Here is an 18,376-nt window from a genome sequence, read left to right as displayed (position 1 = left end):
TCTGTCTAATTGTTTTTGTATGTGGCTTTCCTGTAAGATTATTTGTTGGGATATATATCTATCTAATTGTATGAATTCTTTTTATAGGCCTAAATATGGCAAAAAAAGACAGTGCTTCTGAAACCAACTTTATGACTGCTAACAGGGGAAAATCTGTACCTGCAAAAGAAGGTAACTAATTTTTAAAAGTTTTTAACATCTTAAGAAAAATTCTGTTCATCAGAGGCAGTATGATTGCTGCCCTACTGCTGTAAAAGCCCTGTATCTACACTACAGAAAAAAGTTTCCTTGCTTGTTTATTTTCAAGTCCCAGGCAGGCTGTATGCATTTCGTTTTCTAGGAGCAAGAGTAATTTGTGTGCATGTGGTGTTCTGTGTTGGTTTGGTAACCCCTTCTGTCCAAATACTTGGGCAAGAACATCGACAAGCCCTTAAAGCTGAAAGCTGTCTCTTAGTAAATGATCTTCCAGAGAATCTGCAGAATTACCTACTTGAGTGTCTAAGGGAGACCTTTTGCCCTGTATCGTTACTGCCTAGATTTTAGTACTCTGTTGGCATTTTTATTCTCTTCTCCATCTGTGTGTTTAATCTTCTATAATAAAGTGTTACCGTCTAACAGAGCTTAACAGTCTTGGCATTGTGTCATGGCAGACTCATAGTAACAGGCTTCAAATATGAAAAATGAAACTGGCTTTTTGAAGAGTTCCTTTAACATGTGAATCATTCTCTGCAATAATCTCGTTTCAGAGTTGGGTAGTGACTTCTACTACATCAGTACTTTGTTTGCTGAACTTTAAACATGAAGGGACCTCACTTTCAGCTGTGTCTTGAACAAACTGTAAAAGCTCTGTCTCCTCTGAGGTTTTGTTTATAAAATAATACTGTAGGTGGTAAAACCAGTATTTCTTTGAAATTATTTGAAGTGTAAGTTTGAATATACTTTCTTTGAATCATAGAACCACAGAATGGCTTGGGTTGGAAGGGACCTTAAAGATCACCTAGTTCCAGTCCCCCTGCCATGGACAGGGACACATCTACTAGATCAGGTTGCTCAAAGCCCCATCCACACAGGAACCTTTCCATGCAGGAGAAGTGCTCTGTCCCTCTAAAGATCTTTGTGACCTCCTCTGGACTCGCTCCAGCAAGTCCATCAAGAAAAGCATTTGTATCCTCTGTCAGTGAACAGAGGAAGAGCCTAGTATAAAGTATTTCAGCACTGTCATATGTGGTACTTTTTCAGAGACAAACACCTGTAGGCAGAGGTTTCCAACGTTTTGTTTATGGAGAGCACTTAATGACTTGGTCTGCAGTGAAACCTAATTGGCAGTACAGTGTCTCAGTTTGATGGATACAATATGAAGTCTGCAATTAGTAGGACTCCAGAGGTTTTGTAGGCTGTAAGAAACGTGGAGTAAAGGCCCATTTTCGGATTTAGCTGTTCAGATGATAGTGCTGTAAGGCAGATGCAGAACCTTTAGGAAAATCCAACATCCAACTCAGAAAGTAGCTGCCAGTGATTCTTTGTCAATCAAGGCTATTTCAGCTCAGGGTTTTTACTGAGTCTGTTTTGTTTGAGTGGTTTTGTTCTAGTTTTTTTTTTTTTGTTTTATTTTAATCCCAAACACGCCCAAAATCCTTGACAGATTGGAAAAATTATCTCGGAGGGAAAAACATGGAGAGGAGTAAGGACAACTACAGAGTTCTGTTGCAAATCTGAAACAGTCAGCTGTATAAATACACCCTGGGAATGATATGCCTAGTGATGGTTTGCAGAAAAGGTCCTGAGGATGTTGAGTCTGATCAGGTAAACAGGAATCATCTATGTCATGCTGTTGCAAAAGGGGAAAATAACTGGAATGTACAAAAAGGAGAGTCAGCCATGAGGTACAGGAAGAGACCTGGGTGCTTTACTTGCCACAGGTAGAGCATCAGCTAAAACATCTAGTTTTAGATGCTGCATTTCGGAAAGATGTGAATTCAGAGAGAATTCAAAAAAGACACAACAATAACTGTGGGTATAAAACATGACTTAGGAGAAAAGACTTGGAATTTATGGTTGTGTGATTAAAAAGACAGAAGATGAAAGGGATAAAACTGGAAGGTTTCAAATACAAGGAACAGTATAACTCACTCTGCATGTGTTAACAGGAGTAAAAGACCTTGAATTAAAACTGTGGTAATTTAGGTTTTATGTTGGGGGGGGGGGGAAGCCCCATAACATTACAGATAATTATGTGGTGAAATATATTGCTGAAGAAGTCTCAAGATCTCCCTGATGGGAGGTTTTTAAGAACAAGCCAAACACTCACCTCTCAGGAGTGTTATAACAAATAGTTTCTTGCCTCATGGGGGAGAAATCTATTGTAGGACCTGCTGAAGTCCCTTCTTCTCTTCCTCTCTCCCCCTGTGATTTTCCACAAAATGAAGTATCTTGATGACTGGTTTAGCTTGAGCAGTTTTTGTTGCATCCCTGTAAAAATGCTAGGTGGTCTGACCTCCAGTGAATCCATCCCTGGACTGGCTTCTAAATACAGAATTGTAGGATGTATTCACAAACGCACCACGTATTTATTCCTTGGACCTGGAATTTTCCCTGTTTAGTCATTTAGTTATTTGCATTTTCTTCATTGTGGCATAGCTGCAGTCAGTATCTCAGAGTCTTCAGATTTCTGTCCCAGATACCGCAGCTTTTGCTTTGACCCACTGCATTTGCCTTTCTTCAGTTCTTTACTGTTATGCCAAATTGGAGGATGAAATTATATTGACCAGACTAACCAGTGTTAATATCAAAGTGCTTTGGGAAAACTAATGAATTAAGCCTCTCAGAATTCTGGAAAGTTCAAAAAGCAATATTATCCTAATTTTTTACATTGATAAGCTGGTAAGCATAGATGTGCCTTGCTGTACCCTGCCTCAGTTTGGGCAGAAGGGGATAGGAGAGGGAAGAAGTGGGAGAGCCTTGAAAAGGAAGTAGGAAAGCTGAACATAAGTCTTACTGGACAGCTTAGACATTAGGATTTGCAAATGGAGATAAAAGTGATTTATTTCCCATTCTTGTTTTATAGTACAGGTTTTAATATTAATACAGTATGTAATGGAATATAGTAGGCTTTAATCCAGGTAGTAATTCACTCACATAGTATCACCTTCCTTCCACTTCTCATCAAGTCTTTAACAGGCTGGATCATGAAGGGGTGGTGGGTATGATCTCTTATCTCCAAGGCTCACATATTTTAATGAGTATGCTTGGGACTGTTTAGATGAACTTTCATGGAGTAATAAAGATGGGGCTTCTGGAGACCTCTTCCAGCACTCCACTATCATGTTATTCCCAAGGCAGGGTCACACATGCACTCATGTCAGTCCTGACAGATGTTTGTGTAAATGCTGCTTAACAACTTCTGATTTTGGCTCTTTACTATGTATTCTTCCCATTATGGAGAACCGATAACTTCCATTCTACAGAAGCTTTCCCTTCTACTTAATTCGTCCTTTTCCAGACACGATCCCTGAAGGACTACTGTCTTTTCTGTCTTTAGGTTTTCCTGGGTACAGCAGCTCTTCCTCTTCTACTACGTCCTTGGAAGGCAAACGGAATTACTTCAAGAAGCGGAACTCAACCAGCAGCAATAAAAAGGCACTGGCTAGAGTGTCTTCTGCCTCGTCTAAAATTAGTGCTGGTACAGTCTGTTTTATTGAGGTGTATTTTCACAGGTGGGAGTTGAGTGCCTTGAGTGCTTATGTAGGACTACTTGTGCTGTTTTCAGAATCTGAGATAGTTCAAGAAAGAGACTTGTGAAGTACTTTAACCGTGAACTTAAGTTTGGCAACTTTTAGAAAGACCTTTTCTTTAACATCTTCAAGAGCCTTTTCAGGGCAGAGAAAAGGCTGTAGTCCACACTTTTCTTGCTGACATAAAGCAAGTCTTTGTCTAAGCAAAATCTGTGATGTGTTGGCGTGTGCTAAAGGTGCACTGTGTTAGAGATAAGTATTCTGTTTACCAATCAGTTGGCTCACTGTTGAAGACTTTCTTAAGCTTTAAAGATATAATGTCACTAATTCCAACCTTTTTCTTCTGTTGACCAGGCTTGTATAGTACTCCAACTATGAGAAAAAATGCTCTTGATGGAGAAATTCAGGTTGGAGACAGAGTACTGGTGGTGGGACAGAGAACAGGCACTGTTAGATTTTGTGGGACAACAAAATTTGCACCAGGTATTTGCAATACTCTGTTGTAAAATCAATGTGGAATAGCTTACATGTGAGCACATAAACATTAGGAGAATGTCGTCTTTTTCCTCACTCCTTCCAAAATCTAAATTTATTGATATGTTTCCAAGTTTTTTCTCTCTCTTGTGTTTCACCGAATAGTTTTTACTTTTAATGCACCTGCCAGGAAAAAGTAAAGTGTGGCTTTTACTTGTCCACTATCATGGCTTAATAAGGAGAAATAGTTTAATGTTGAAGTTGTAGGCATTACAGAATCACAGAATATTCTGAGTTGGGAAGGACCCACAGGACCATCGAGTCCAACTCTTAACAAAGCTTTCTGAAAATCCTCAGTTTAATCTCCAAGGGGTTATATAGTTTATTGAAATCACATGCATATACTCCTTACTTTTTGTAGGAAGGCTTTTTGACACAGCTTGTCTCTTGCAGTACTGGCACTCCTCTATCATGTACCTGTATCATTCTTAACTTATTGGCATCTTTAAGAGGGTCATTATTAGCATTTAGATCTGAATGAGAAAACCTTTTGGTCAGAGGACCAGTAAAGTTACAAACATATCAAAAAACCTCAGCTTCTACCACCATTTTCTCATCCTTCTCCCTTTCAGTTTCTCCCTTCCCTGACTAAAAAAAACCATTTTGTAGTGAAGCAAAGGGTTTTCAACGGCAGCCAGTTGTTTTACATTCTGAAAATTAATTTCTGAATGCTATTTTTTTGTAGCCAGATTTATGTTCTTTATGACCCTATCTATAATCTTATTGCAAGCGTAATGCAAACCCAGTTGGTGAGCATTGGTGTGAGAACCCAGTTTGGGTGAGGTCTGTTTGATGATAGGTTATGGGAAATACTCTCGTGACACTTGGTGTCATCAGTATTAAAAAAAAGTTAGAATGCAAACTGTGGTACTTTTTTTATCCTCACCCCTTTCCCCAGTTTCAGTAGGCAGACCTGGCTTAAGGAACTGCAGTTAACTGAGCAACACGGCAATGTCATCACAATGAGGAAAGGGCTGTTTCCCAAAGACACTATAACAGCTGTAAAACCAAAAAGCTGTTTGACAGTGTAAGTCTCCTCCCTCTCTGCTTCAAATTAGGAACAAAATGTCTGGAGGAAAACATGGTATTGTAAGAAGTGAGGATGGAAAGATGACAGATCTTCACCATTTGCTAACATAGTAATTTATAGAAAATGTAACAGATGCATGTTTAAGTATTACAATTTAATGTATATCAAAGCTCTGGAAGTTATCCAAACTTTGTTCCTTTTGCTGCAATGCAGATCTTTATTTAATTCTGAAAACAGGAAGGGGAGAACTTCTGATGTACTGAGCCCTTCTAATTCATAAGCTGTCATTCCTGAGTTTCTTGAGCTGATAATTAGAATTACCGTTTTATCCAGTGCCTTAGTACCAAGTGACTTGAATTAAATTCTGAATCTTTTGGGGATGGATAGCATAAGGACTACTAATGGAGTATGAAATTTAGCACCTTTAGGTAATTAGCTCACATTTATCACAGGTTATGAACGATCAAGCTCATTAACATCTTGATGTCTCTTCAGTGTTCTGTACGAGATTAATTGATGGCCAGTTCCGATTCCTACACCCTTCTCTCAATATCTTACAACCAGCCTTGCAATTTGTATTAATTATAACTTGCTAGATGGAGAGAAGGAATGAATTGATATCAAAACTTTAATTTTACTGTTGATGATCTCAGATGAGGCATAAACCATGTGGTCAGAGGACTAAAGAGGGAAGCTTGAACCAGTACTGCTCTTCTTCCCCGTCTCCGTGTTGTCAAACAGCCACTGTTACATTTAATAACATTCCATTTGGCTTTAGTGTATATATATATATATATATATATATATATATGTATATATACACTAAATCTTTGGTGTGTATATATATATATACGAATATATTTATCTCTCAAAGGTTTTACCTTTTCTATAGTAATTAAAATGTCAGTGATTTTCATGAAAGCTTATAAAAATGCTGAAATAATTATATTTAGATTCATTAGGATGTAATTTTTGCCTAATTGCATAGATAGCTATTTTATAATACACATATTTACCATTACTCTCTAGACATTTTCCAACTAGAATCTGTTTTCCTTGATGTGGGTGAATGCCAACTGTGCCAGCTGTCTAGATGAAGAAAAGCCTGTAGTGTTTTGTTCAAAATGCCATGATTTTACTGTCTTGAAATGTAGGATTCTGGTGTGGAATTGAATTGGACAAGCCTCATGGGAAGAATGATGGTTCAGTGGGAGGTGTGCAGTACTTCAGTTGTCTTCCCAGATACGGTATATTTGCACCACCATCTCGTGTACAGAGGTAAGCACCGGACCCGTTTTAATGTTTGGGTTGTCAAATGCTTTCTTACATTTCCAGTGGGAAACAAAATTTTGAGCAGATGTGGAAGATACAAATGTTTTCTTCTGCTATTCCAGGGTCTCTGACAGTCTGTGTCCCTGACACTTTACTTTCATGATGCAATTCTAATACACTCAGCTAAATTCAGTTATAAAAGGAAGTTGCCTTTAGACATGCCTGGAAATATTATTCTCAGAAAGAGCATCCCAGGAGTTCAGTACTCTTTCCTCCTACATTTGTAATGTAGTTACTTTGCCAGACATGTTCTTAACTTTTCTCTCCCTGAGTATCCCAACTCAGGCAAACTGTTAAGAACTTGCCTCAAAATTATCCATGCTGTCTTGGTGAGTAAAAAGCAAGTAACTCAAACCAGTTTGCCCCAGGCACTTCTTACATACCAACCTGAGTGCAGCAGAAATCTTGATATCTCTTGGGGGGGCAGATGGACAAGTTAAAAACCCAAAACTTCATCAATATTTGACAAGAAGTCAGTAGGTTTGTTCACAGAGTTGAGTTGAAATGACTTCTTTGTTGTGTTACTGCTTTTCAGACTAACAGGTTCTCTGGACTCTCTCACAGAAACTTCGTGGAACAAAATGAATCACACTTTTCCAGGTAGGAGCAAAGACACTGTGGTTTGGCTTAGGCAACCTACCACAGGCCATGCTCTACAGTAGCCAGAACCTTCTGTACAAAGCCAGCTTCTCCAGAAGAACAGTAGATTTTCAAGGAACCCAAATGCCAGGCCATAGTCTGGCTGCCCCCTTCCCGAAAATGTAGCCTGCAGAAGGAACTGTGGAGTACCGTGTTGTTACTAACACTCCTCTGGCAGAAATAATTAAGTCAGAGCTAAGACTGTTGGCAGTCTTCCCTTATTACTGTATTGCATTCTAATCAAAGATAACCAGAAATTGAACCTGCTTCTTAATCTAAATTGAGATGGATGAAGGGATCAGTGTAGGATGAGGTCCATATGGAATTACTAAAACTTGTGTAAGATACTTGAAGTAGTTATTTTTCTTTGTCCTTACCCAAGTTTTTTGTGAAAAGACTGCTTCACATTATCCTTGTTTTGTTTGTTTAGTTTAATTTCTGTCCCCTCTAAAAATCTGAACATATTATGGACATGTACTTTCATGAGAAGTTTCATCACTTAATTTCCAAATTAGAGGGGACAATGTGTAGCATATGTAGGGGAAGCAGTATAAAAGAAAACACAAAGAATATGAGTTCACAAAGGCTTTTTTTCTTAAGAAGTCCTACACAGCTTAATAATCTTTCCACTTAGGTTTTAGGCGCAGTCTGAGCACCACTTCTGCATCTTCACAAAAGGAGATAAACAGAAGAAACTCCTTTGTTAGGTGAGTGTTACAAGTTTCAAGTGCTTGGGTGAGCTGGCTGTTAGCTTTACTGTTTCTCGCTCAAAAGAAAATCTTTATGCATTTAAAATATCTAGACCTTTATATGTTCATTTTTTTCTTCCAAAATAGACCAGTATTAGACTATTTTTCCATGGGTATCCAGGAGTACAGTCTTTGAATTCAGGTTGGCATTAAAACTGTTTTCCAGTCATTCATCCCTGCATATTCTCCAAATTGTTGTATTTTTACACAGCTGAGTGAAGTTCAGAGGGTCTTGTTAAAGGACTTCACTTTGTCATGGTGATCCTGACTGACACTTGCATGTTAAAAGTTGTTTCAAGCTCAAGCCCCAAATAAAATGTTTTATTTGCCTTAATTTACCAATACTATCACCTCCTGTAAATATTGTAGATCCTAGCATTGCGGGAAAGGAAATTGCTTTTCCAGTATTTCAGACTGCCAAGTGTACCAGCCTGTTACTGTTATTTCATGGTTTGTTAGTGACTTGAGATTAAACCCATTTTTTTAAAAAAAAGGGATTTGAGTTTTTTCTCTCATGTGCTTCACAGAATTACAGATTTGCCCTGGATATTTTACAGGAAAGAAAGGAAGAAAAACGTTTTTTCCTTTCTTTTGTAACTAGATCCAAGAGCTCCGTGTTACGGCGCAGCTGGAGCAGCACCACTACAGCTCACTCTGAGGGGCCTGTGAAGCTGCACGAGGGCTCTCAGGTCCTCCTGACCAGCTCCAATGAAATGGGGACCATCAGGTACATTGGTCCGACAGACTTTGCACCAGGGATATGGATCGGGCTGGAACTCCGAAGTGCCAAGGGAAAGAACGATGGCTCCGTGGGGGAGAAGCGCTACTTCACCTGCAAGCTGAACCACGGGGTCTTAGTTCGACCAAGCAGGGTAACCTACCGTGGGATTAATGGGGCAAAGCTTGTGGATGATATTTGCTGAGCCAAAATGTGCTCAGAGAGCAGGAAATAAGTATTTTAAAGCACAAACCCAACCCCATCTAGAATGCAAACTTCTTTTGAAATTATTAAATCTGCATTTGCGTTTTACATATGAGTATATATATGTATGTGTGTATATAATATATATATAATATATATATTTTATATAAATATATATATATAAAATAGAGAGATAAAAAAGAATTCAGTCATGTTAAGAAGTAAAACCTCTCTTCTGTTTTGGTTAAACGGCCCTTGCCTGGAAGGTTTTTACAGAAGCATCTTGTGTTTAAGATGCTGCATCATTTGACTAATGTTCCAGTTAGAGAACACGAGGATCTCCAGCGTTCTCTAAAGTTCCTGTGTGATTCATGCAGTATTTAAACAGTTTTCCTCCGCGTAGTAATGAACTGGTAATGCTTTGTGCATTGCCTGCTTTTGACAGCAGAGGTGGTTGATGAGTGACATTAGCCTGGTTCCCGGGCACTTTGTCAATTCCAATACCAGCTGCTAGCAATAAGGAAGGGGGAAAAAAAAAAAAAAGAAAAGAAAAGAAAAAAAAAAAGATCCCTTTTTCAAGCAGTTGTAGAGTATTTTTGCATTTTATCATTTGGATCCCTCCTCTTACCCCCTCCTCCAGAATGCAAAAGGGCTGATAAATACAAGGATTTGCTGCTATCCTAGTGAACAGCAGCAATTAAATAAAAAGCCTTTAAAAACCGCAAATATGCTGCATGTCAATCTGTATAGTAAAGAGCACTTTTTGTTGTGCATTTGTAGAAGGAGCTACATATAAGAAGCACTCTTGAAAATAACGCACTTTGCACTCTTCTGGAAAGCTTTCTCTCATTTTTAGAGACTTTCTTTTTGTTTGGGGTGCTGCAGGCGATGAGTATCAGTTTTAAAATGCAAATAAACCCAGGGTGGAATTACACATAAAAGCCTCTTCGTAAGTATTAAGTCTGTATAAATACAGCATGGTAATTCCTGCCAGTGGTATGGAACATATACAGGGTTTTCAAGCAAGCTGTTGCCATTTTTTGATTGTTTGTGATACGTGTTTCTTCTTGTTTCCTTTGGAACAGTTTCCGGTATAAATTTCTTATACGAGTCTTATGATAAATTAAGCATAGTTTTAGGTACAGCACTGTAACGCGCCTTGATGTGACTTTATTTGCATATCAACCTTTTAAAACAGCTAATATTTTGTCCATGTTTTAAACATATAGTGTATTTTAATTGCTCAGCATATGTGAGCATTATCTGATTAGGATGGTTTTGTGTTCCATTTTACTCTTAAATTATTTGCTTGCTCTTGCCTACTTGAAGAAGTGACACTTTAAATTGTAATAGCATATTTTTAGACAGAATACTGCTGCTGTAACCTTCTTTTAAATATTGCTGTAGCTATTTTTCCTGAGATGTATTTAAAATAATGCACATTGTATTCTAACATGGAAATTTTTAATTGAATATAAAAGCTGTAAATTTTGACTGTAAAAAAAAAAAGGCGATGCTTTATATTTGAAGATGCAGGTATTCAGTCATGTACTGAACTTTGTCTAATATCTGTTTATTGCTGGTACTAATAAAATGAAACCCTGTTCAATAGTGTACAGCAGAAAGATTTTTTCATTCGGTCGTTACAGAATGTGCATCTCTCATGTCTGTTCTTATGTACAAATTAAGCACATGGTATTCTCGTGGAACAGCAACTGTCAAACATGAACCAGGAGCTCTTGCATCTTCTGACTGTTCGACACAGAACTGGCAGTTTGAAACAAAGCGTTTGCACAGCATGTTTTGTCACAGCCTGGTGCTCCTGGGTGAGCAGTTGAGTTCCTGTGATGAGACACTCATTATCAGGAATGCTGCTTTTCCTGCCTGAGCAGATGGAATGGGTGTAACTGCTTTATCTGAGGGGTAGCTGGAGTTCTTCAGGAGGGAGGTATGGGAACGAGTGTGTGGGTGAGGCAGCAAGCTCGGGCAGTTTTAGTCACACCATTTCTGTGTGGTCTGTCTTGCACAGATGAAGTAACATATAGGAACAATATCTTTACAATAGTCTTTTGATTCACTGGTAGCTTTTTTTTTTTTTTTTTTTCCAAGGGTGTCAGGCTGTCTCTTCCACAGCTCTGTAGCTACATCCAGTTTGGCTTGGAAGTGGGGTCTCAGTGGCCTGGCCTAGTGAGTGCTGCAGGACCTCAGTGGACCTGTCTGAGGGGTACAGAAGAGGGCACAGATACTCACAGATACTATCTGAGTGTTGGTATGGTGCACTTTCCCTTCCATTCCAGCTTCAGCCAGCTGTACATTCCTCCTGAAAGCTCTGGCCATAATCAGCTTGAGCACTGTGGGTTAGAGGAGCAAGTCAGGACTGTTATCAGGGTGGAGCCATTTTGGTAGCACTGAGAATCCTCTGCAGGGAAGCAAGAAGCACTGTAAGTCTGTGCAGCCTGCAACAGAAATAAATCAGTCCATTCCAGAAAGGATTACTCTCTTCAAGCTGGTGAGGTGAAGGGATTTGTGCTTCCCTAAATCCAAGGTAAGTTGCCATAATCCTTTCCTCCAATTCTTGCAGGACGACACCGTGTCATTAAAAAGATTCTGAAAATAACTGGCAGTGAAGTTTGGAATTTGGTGCAGAGGACTATCACAGCCCCAGACTGGTAGAAAAAGAGCCAAATGATCCTCAAAGTCCCTATAAACTATATAAATAAAACATTATCTGTTATTTATAAATAAATAAACAGCAATTCTGTGCTGCCTGTGTGGACTTTAAGGGTAGTCCTTGTCCCACAGCATGTCTCTGAGGTCCAGTTAGAGAAAATGTCTTTTAGTGCCATGAAATTGTTCAAGGTTTTTTTGACATTGGAGAAGAAAGGCCACAGGCTTGTGTGACAGGACAAGGAGAACTTTTTTTGGGGTCCTAGGATGGGGAATTCATTTCTAGTGAGTTCAGCTGAGTTGGATTCAGTGATTGCTTTGCAGATTCTGACAGTAATGGCTCTCTGGGCAGGGAGCCTGTGCTTTCAGAGGGTTGCTAGCCAGCAAGATCTGAGGCACAAGGATCCAAGACCGGCACTGCAGATTTGCAAGACATAACCTGGTTCCTCTGACAAGTTAGCTCTGCTACCTGCAAGTGTTTTACTTAGGTGGCAAGTCCAGCATTTATGTCATGGCTTTTACAGAGCTCAGTTTTTTGCAGAAGCCTTTTCATGCACCAGGTGGAAACTGAAACTGTGTCCATGAAAGCCACACAGCGGAGCACCCACCTGCATCCTTTTCATTGCCTTGTCAGAGACAGACAACTCTGGAAGAAATGGGAATCAGAGCAAAGACTGCCAACCAGTGGCAGATCCAAAACAGTCTATGTGGCTGACTGGTGACCAGGTGTGTTCCTAGAAGAACACAGGAGAGCTTCCTTTTCTGCTAAGATGGAGAGGAACCAAAGTGGCAGGGAAACAGAGGGAGAGGAGAGGTGCCTGCTCAGGAAAAAAAAGTCTTGTTTAGCAAACCACAGCACTATCGTGCAATAGAATAAGCATGTGAAGAAGAAACTTTGTCGATAAGTCAGTCCTAATTTCAAGGACCATTTCTTGAGAATTGCAGCTACGTGGGGCATAGGAGTGATAGGGGGAGGGGAAAAAAAGTGAGTGTTTCAGAGACGGAGCTTCCTCTTCCTAGAACTGTCACAGGATTCAATACTGGAACTCCACTCTATTAAAATACAACTCATAGTTAGATCTAGTCACAGTCTTTGTCCAGACTCAAAGAAAAAGGCTGTCTTAGTAGGATTTACACATTTAGGAATGAAAACTCTGAAATGCTGTCTTTAACTCTACCTGTTGTTCTCTTTTTATACCATCCAGTTTTCCTGTGGGTAGTAGCCAGCTTTGGTGCTTTGTGACAGAAGGAATGGCACCTCTATAAGAAACTTGACATACAATGTTTGCAACGCAGAGAAGTCTGAAACAGCTGCCTCTCTCCCAAAAGGTGGTTGGCTCAGTGTAACACACCACCACTCCTTTGGGTGTCCTTCACCTTAATACTTCTGCAACTTTCACAAGAAGAAGGTATGTTCAGACACCTCCCTCTGATGTTGATCCAATCATTGCACAGCCCAACACAGAGAAAGCCAGCTACTGTCATTTTATTTGTCTTCATGCCTTGTGGTTCACTACACTTGTTTACAATACAAATACACTATTCAATACAAAATACTCAATGACCATATATTAGTATTTTTCTTCATAGTATCCCTGAAGTGCACAGGCCCTTCCTTCATAAACAACGTTGCATAAACGGCTGTACATGAGACAGACACTCCTATAATGAAGCTTGTTACTAAAAAAGCCAGATGCAGACAATTTGAACATTTTCCTGTGATGGGTTTAACTCTGGGACAGACAAATGGCCGTGTCTTTGCTGCTGTGGAAGGCTGTTTTATGCTATTCCTATGTCAAGGTTCTCGTCATCCAGAAGACAGGCGCAGTAACAGGAGCAGACATGCAAAGTTACACCCATCACACCCTATTTCAGACCCTTTGTGTCGTGCAGCGACTGCGCCCAGAGGTGCTGTGGCTGCCTCAGCCAAATTAACGCTGCCCTCACGCTTCCAGCCTGTGGTACCTGCACCTCCCCTCGATACAGCAAAACCCCTCTCCCACCACGACTCCTTCGCTGCACCTCAAGGAAGCAAAACCACCCAAACTTCTTCCCTCTCTTCATTCCCAGGCACATGATGGAGAAACAAGGTTCAGTAGCAAAAAGGGAAGATGACAGGACAACTGGAAAGGTAGAGAAACAGGCATCCCAATCTAGTTTACCTCCAGCAGCTTACAGAATCAGAAACCCATAGGAAACAGGCAATATCCACAGGGAAATAAGCCATTTTCCAAGTATAAGAGTGGTAGCACAGGGTTTTTCCCAGTCATGCTTTACATCTTGTAGATCATCCTGCTTCCTGCTTTTCCACTGTAAAATGAGGAAGATACAAATCAGAACATTAGTATTGCCAATGAAAAAGATTAAGAGTCTTAAAAACAATTTCCTTAAAAAATATACAGTGTGTCAATAAACTGTAATTTAAAAAATAAGTCACAGACAAAAATGAGTAAGAAGGATAAAATAACTTGAATTTGTTTTTCTGCTGAACTGTAAGCCTAGCATGGAGCAGTTTGATAAATGAATTTGGGATTTACTCATCTAGAGTGCTTTGGTCTGGTGAGCCCATGGTGACTAAGCCCCTTCATTCCCTGCAGCACTGAGTACTGAACAGGTGGATCTTTCTAGACAGAGAAATTAAAAGTTTCTGGTTCATGACTGGACAAAATGCTCAGGGCAAACCGGCACTGCAACTGCAGCTCTTGCATGGCTAAATGTTACATGTCCTGTCAGCCCTTCAGCTAATTGGAGATCATAGAGTAACTGATAGTGCCTGAGTGTGCACAGAGGGGTAGAGGAGAGGGGGATCATTAAGAAAAGCGTTCTTCAGATCATCCCAGTGATGCAAATAAAAACTTGCACTGTCACTGAAATCCTGGCAATGCTTTGGCAACAGGACAGATGCTTAAAGCTAAGCAATGGAATTGCAGAGTGACCAGGAAACTGATGCAACCTGCACCTTTTGGTCCAGGCAGCTAATTTGTTGTCTAAGAAAGAGGGCAGGCAAATGCTACAGCCCTTGTTTCTGAGTGACAAGATTTGATTAGCATCAATATTTACAGAAAAATTTTTGCAACCTGGGGTACTGCTGAACAGTTTTTATCTCAATGCACTGTACTCAGCAGAGTGGAGAATTTCAGCAGTAATTCACCATTTCCCCTGACCAGAATTATCTCCTGACATATTCCATAGGAAAGAAGCAGGGATGTGTTTAATGTGTTTATCATCTCCATCTTTTTTTTTTTTTTTTAACACCTCCAAATCTGTAAGAGTATTTCAGTTGAAATTCCATTATAAAATAACTGCACAGTACAAGCTCAGAGCAGTAACCACACTCTCACCAGGCTAGGAAAGCCAGCCTTTCACCCCTACAAACTTATAATCATTTCTTGCTGCTTGTGCTTTTAAAGCTTCTTCAGAAATGCCACCTTTAACATTGTAACCTGGCAGCTTATCTGTATCTGTGCAGCATCAAAGCTGCTGCCTCAGATGCAAGAATTAATACTTTCAGTTAGTCAGAGATAATTAACTTAGCAACTTTTTGTTCTTGTGTATTCTTTAAAAACACTCATCAGGATACAGGTCAGCTTCTGCCCTCAGTAACATTTGGTAAGGCAGCAAAACCTCAGTGTGCTCCTAGGCAAAGAAAGGCTGAAGAAAACAATGAGGAGCTTCAGCTCTTCTGGAAATGAAAAAGCTGGAATATTTAAATGAAATTGCTATTGTATGTGAATAATATACTAGTGTAAGAAATTTTTCTGGCAGTGCTTGCCTCCTGAATTAATCAGCTTTCCTGAGACTCTAAAAACTACCCCCTTTTGTTTACTGAGCTAGAGAGAGAGACTGGTGTGACACTAACACAGTCCTAAGCTAGACAGAATCCCTCCCCAGTGGCTATTTCATGACAAAAGCTGTGAGCCTAATAACCTTGGAGATGACAAATACTCTCCAAGTTCAACCTAAAGAAGCCTGTAAGAGTAACCCTCATTATCCCCACCAGACCCACACAGCAGGGGTGTGATGGATCCCCAGGACATGAACAGCAGCTCCTGACTCAAGCTTCTCAACACAAGAGCACAGCACAGATTAGGAGAGCACACCATCTCTCTCTCCCTCCCCTCAACGTGTTTTTTGACAAGGGGGGTGACCCAAGCCAAGTCCTCCAAGTTCAATCTGAGCATCTCAAAGTTTAGGAGTGTGTATATGTGGGTTCTGGTTTGTTCCCTTATAGAGACAGGAAGCTTACCTCAGCAATTTGGATCCAGGGCAAGATTCAGATTCACTTCACTGAAACAAAGAGTCTCGGACTGAAGAACACCTTCACACTCCTTTGCTGATGCTCCAGTACATCCATTTCTACGGAAATATGCACCCCTTTTTTGGATAGCATTCATGCTAAAACAGCTCCTTGCAACCCTAAGCTGAAGTTACTAATGCACATCTTTACACATGAATTATTTCCTACATCTATGTTTTGACAATACACTTAACTGGAATATTTTTCATGCACAAGGTGTACAAAGTGAGTCAATGGAGTGTTTGTCCTTAAACCACTATCATACATGTATTTTGTTAAAGGGACAAGGGCTCTAAACCCTTCAAATACAGACAGTATCTGGCATCTGGACTGTGGCACGATGAAGTCTTCTGCCTTTCTGGTGTTGTTCGTACAGGGTATGTCAAAGGCTATAGTAAACCTCTGAGGTATGCAGGTGGCTGTCCATTTTCAGGGCATGGTGAAAGCCTCTGTCATGACCATGGTCCTTTAAAGCTTCGCCTTGGTTCCACTTGTCACGTGCAAGTTCCCGATAAGGGCATTCCTACTTTTGCAGGACAGAAGGAATTTTAAAGGGCTTTACTCAGTTTTAGTGCTTAGGCATAGGAAAACAAAACCAAAACAAAAATTCCCAGGCAAACAATGCCCCTCCCACCCCCCCAAGTGCCTCACAGCATCTGCACCCATCCTCTGCTTCCTCTCCTCTCTCTTTCAAGCGATGCAGTGTGACCAGTGTCTTTCTATCGCCCTGTCAGCACCCCCATAACTGCTGTGCACTCAAGGACTTTCGAAGACTGGACTGTAGCTGGAACACAACTTGAGAATGTGCCACTGTGTCACCATTCAGTGCACACTGTATCCTTTTTTCGGTTTGGATAGAGGATGCTCTTTCCAAACCCGCTACAACATCTGCCAGCTGCAGGAGATCTCCGGGTCTTCCACAGCAACGACAAGTGTGGCATGGAAAACCTTGGACATGGAACACTCATGGCAGTGAGCCGCGGCTTTGACACGTAAGCAGAGAACGCACAACTGAGAAAAGCTCACGGGAAGGGCATGACGACAACCATGCGAATGAGTTGATGCAACAGCAGCTGGGCCTTGCAGACAACATCTGCATCCTCCCTCCCCCTTGGTTCTTTCACTCTACTGGGGCTCCGGTGGATTGAAGCCTCTTGGGTTGGTTGAAATTACAATGGCAAGGGTGGCACTCTTGGAGCAAGTTTGCACAAAACAGAAGGTGATGCTGTCAGATCCCTTGCTCGTGGTGTGTTGGGTAACAGGACATCTCTTCAAGGCTCAGGGGCCACAGGGGGAAAAGTCAAGAGGGCTGAGGGCTCTCAGGGCCCCTGCTGGGTTATGTGGCTCTTGTTTCTTAGGATGGGGTCCTCGTAAGTGCTAGCACAAGGTGGTGTGGAGGCTTCCAAGGGTAAGCCCTGCTGTTGGTATCCATAGTTGACATTCCCACAGGGGAAGTGGCGGAGCCTAAAGAGAGGCACTTCTTTAACACTTGCAGTTAGGGAAGATGGCTCTAATAGCAAGGAGGAGCCTGGCAGCCTGCCAGTCATAATGTTGGGCCCCACAGTACAGTTTCCTTCCTGTCCCAAATTCTCCCTCTCGTGCCTCTCCTTCTCCAGCACAGAACTGTTTTTGCTGGCCTGCTTCTCCGCAAACCAGGAACCGTAGGTTGGATTCCAGAGGTTGGTGGGCTTGTTTCTGGAGCCCCGGCTTTTGTGCAGCTCAGAAGGGGGATTGGACTGGGCATAGGCCATGTTGATGTGTCCCCCTGCTGAGGAGGACGGCACCTTCCCTGGCACTGGCTGTTCCAAGGCTCGTGCTTTCCCTAGAGATTTTCCAGCAGTGATGGCTGATGGCAGGGGTGGTGGTGATGGCAGGGTTTGCTTGTCATCCTTTCTGTCTTGGTGTGTGGAGACCAACAGAGGAGAAATTCCTTCTGGATCGTCAGGGCGCACCTTCTCCTCCTCCTCAGCTGATGGGCCATATTCTACCGGCAAGGCGGTGTTGATGACATCTGGATCCTGCCAGAGAGAACAATGAGAATTCCTCAAAGTCTGTAGGCATCATGCATTGAATAAACACCTGACACATTTGACAGCTGTCATGCTATGACCACAGTGCGTCATTCCCACTACCCAGTGCCCATATTCCATGTGTAGGGGATGCAGATGAAATGCAGTTAACTGTGAGAGGTAATGGGCTACCCTTAAAAACCAAACTCTTGAAAAAAACCCAACCCTAAAACTCACCACAGAACAGTAGAGGCACAAAACCAATGAAAAACATTTTTTATGTCCAGACAAATTTCCTGTGGGAATGTTGTTTTGGAATCTATATCATCTCAGAGTTCATAACATTCTCAGATAATATTGAAAAAGTTTCAGCCATGTAAGTATTGCCTCCATACAACAAGGGAGGAATAGAAATGCAGAGAGAAGGCAATACTGGCAGACCCCTTCCATTCCAAATCCAGAGGGA

General features: G+C 41.1%; 2 protein-coding genes across 2 annotated transcripts in view; one reads left to right on the top strand and one right to left on the bottom strand.

Annotated features, from left to right (window-relative positions):
- The window catches only part of CLIP4 (CAP-Gly domain containing linker protein family member 4), a 31,858-nt gene extending 21,531 nt beyond the window's left edge, over positions 1 to 10,327 (top strand). Inside the window, exons 12-18 of the mRNA XM_027890790.1 lie at positions 88 to 171; positions 3,539 to 3,679; positions 4,086 to 4,214; positions 6,450 to 6,573; positions 7,163 to 7,227; positions 7,901 to 7,973; positions 8,617 to 10,327. Of these exons, the coding sequence (XP_027746591.1) occupies positions 88 to 171; positions 3,539 to 3,679; positions 4,086 to 4,214; positions 6,450 to 6,573; positions 7,163 to 7,227; positions 7,901 to 7,973; positions 8,617 to 8,938 (938 nt within the window). The 3' untranslated portion in view covers positions 8,939 to 10,327. The remainder of the gene's footprint in view (positions 1 to 87; positions 172 to 3,538; positions 3,680 to 4,085; positions 4,215 to 6,449; positions 6,574 to 7,162; positions 7,228 to 7,900; positions 7,974 to 8,616) is intronic.
- A 3,193-nt stretch (positions 10,328 to 13,520) lies between these two features.
- ALK (ALK receptor tyrosine kinase) overlaps positions 13,521 to 18,376 on the bottom strand; it is a 313,240-nt gene continuing 308,384 nt past the window's right edge. Inside the window, exons 29-30 of the mRNA XM_027890791.1 lie at positions 15,851 to 17,919; positions 13,521 to 13,914 (exon numbers count right to left, since the gene is read on the bottom strand). Of these exons, the coding sequence (XP_027746592.1) occupies positions 17,221 to 17,919 (699 nt within the window). The 3' untranslated portion in view covers positions 13,521 to 13,914; positions 15,851 to 17,220. The remainder of the gene's footprint in view (positions 13,915 to 15,850; positions 17,920 to 18,376) is intronic.

This window comes from Empidonax traillii, unplaced genomic scaffold, assembly GCF_003031625.1.
Source record: "Empidonax traillii isolate 1590-97213 ecotype Southwest subspecies unplaced genomic scaffold, ASM303162v1 scaffold297:size655095, whole genome shotgun sequence".
NCBI lineage: Eukaryota > Metazoa > Chordata > Aves > Passeriformes > Tyrannidae > Empidonax > Empidonax traillii.
This window is presented reverse-complemented; position numbering and strand designations above follow the sequence as displayed.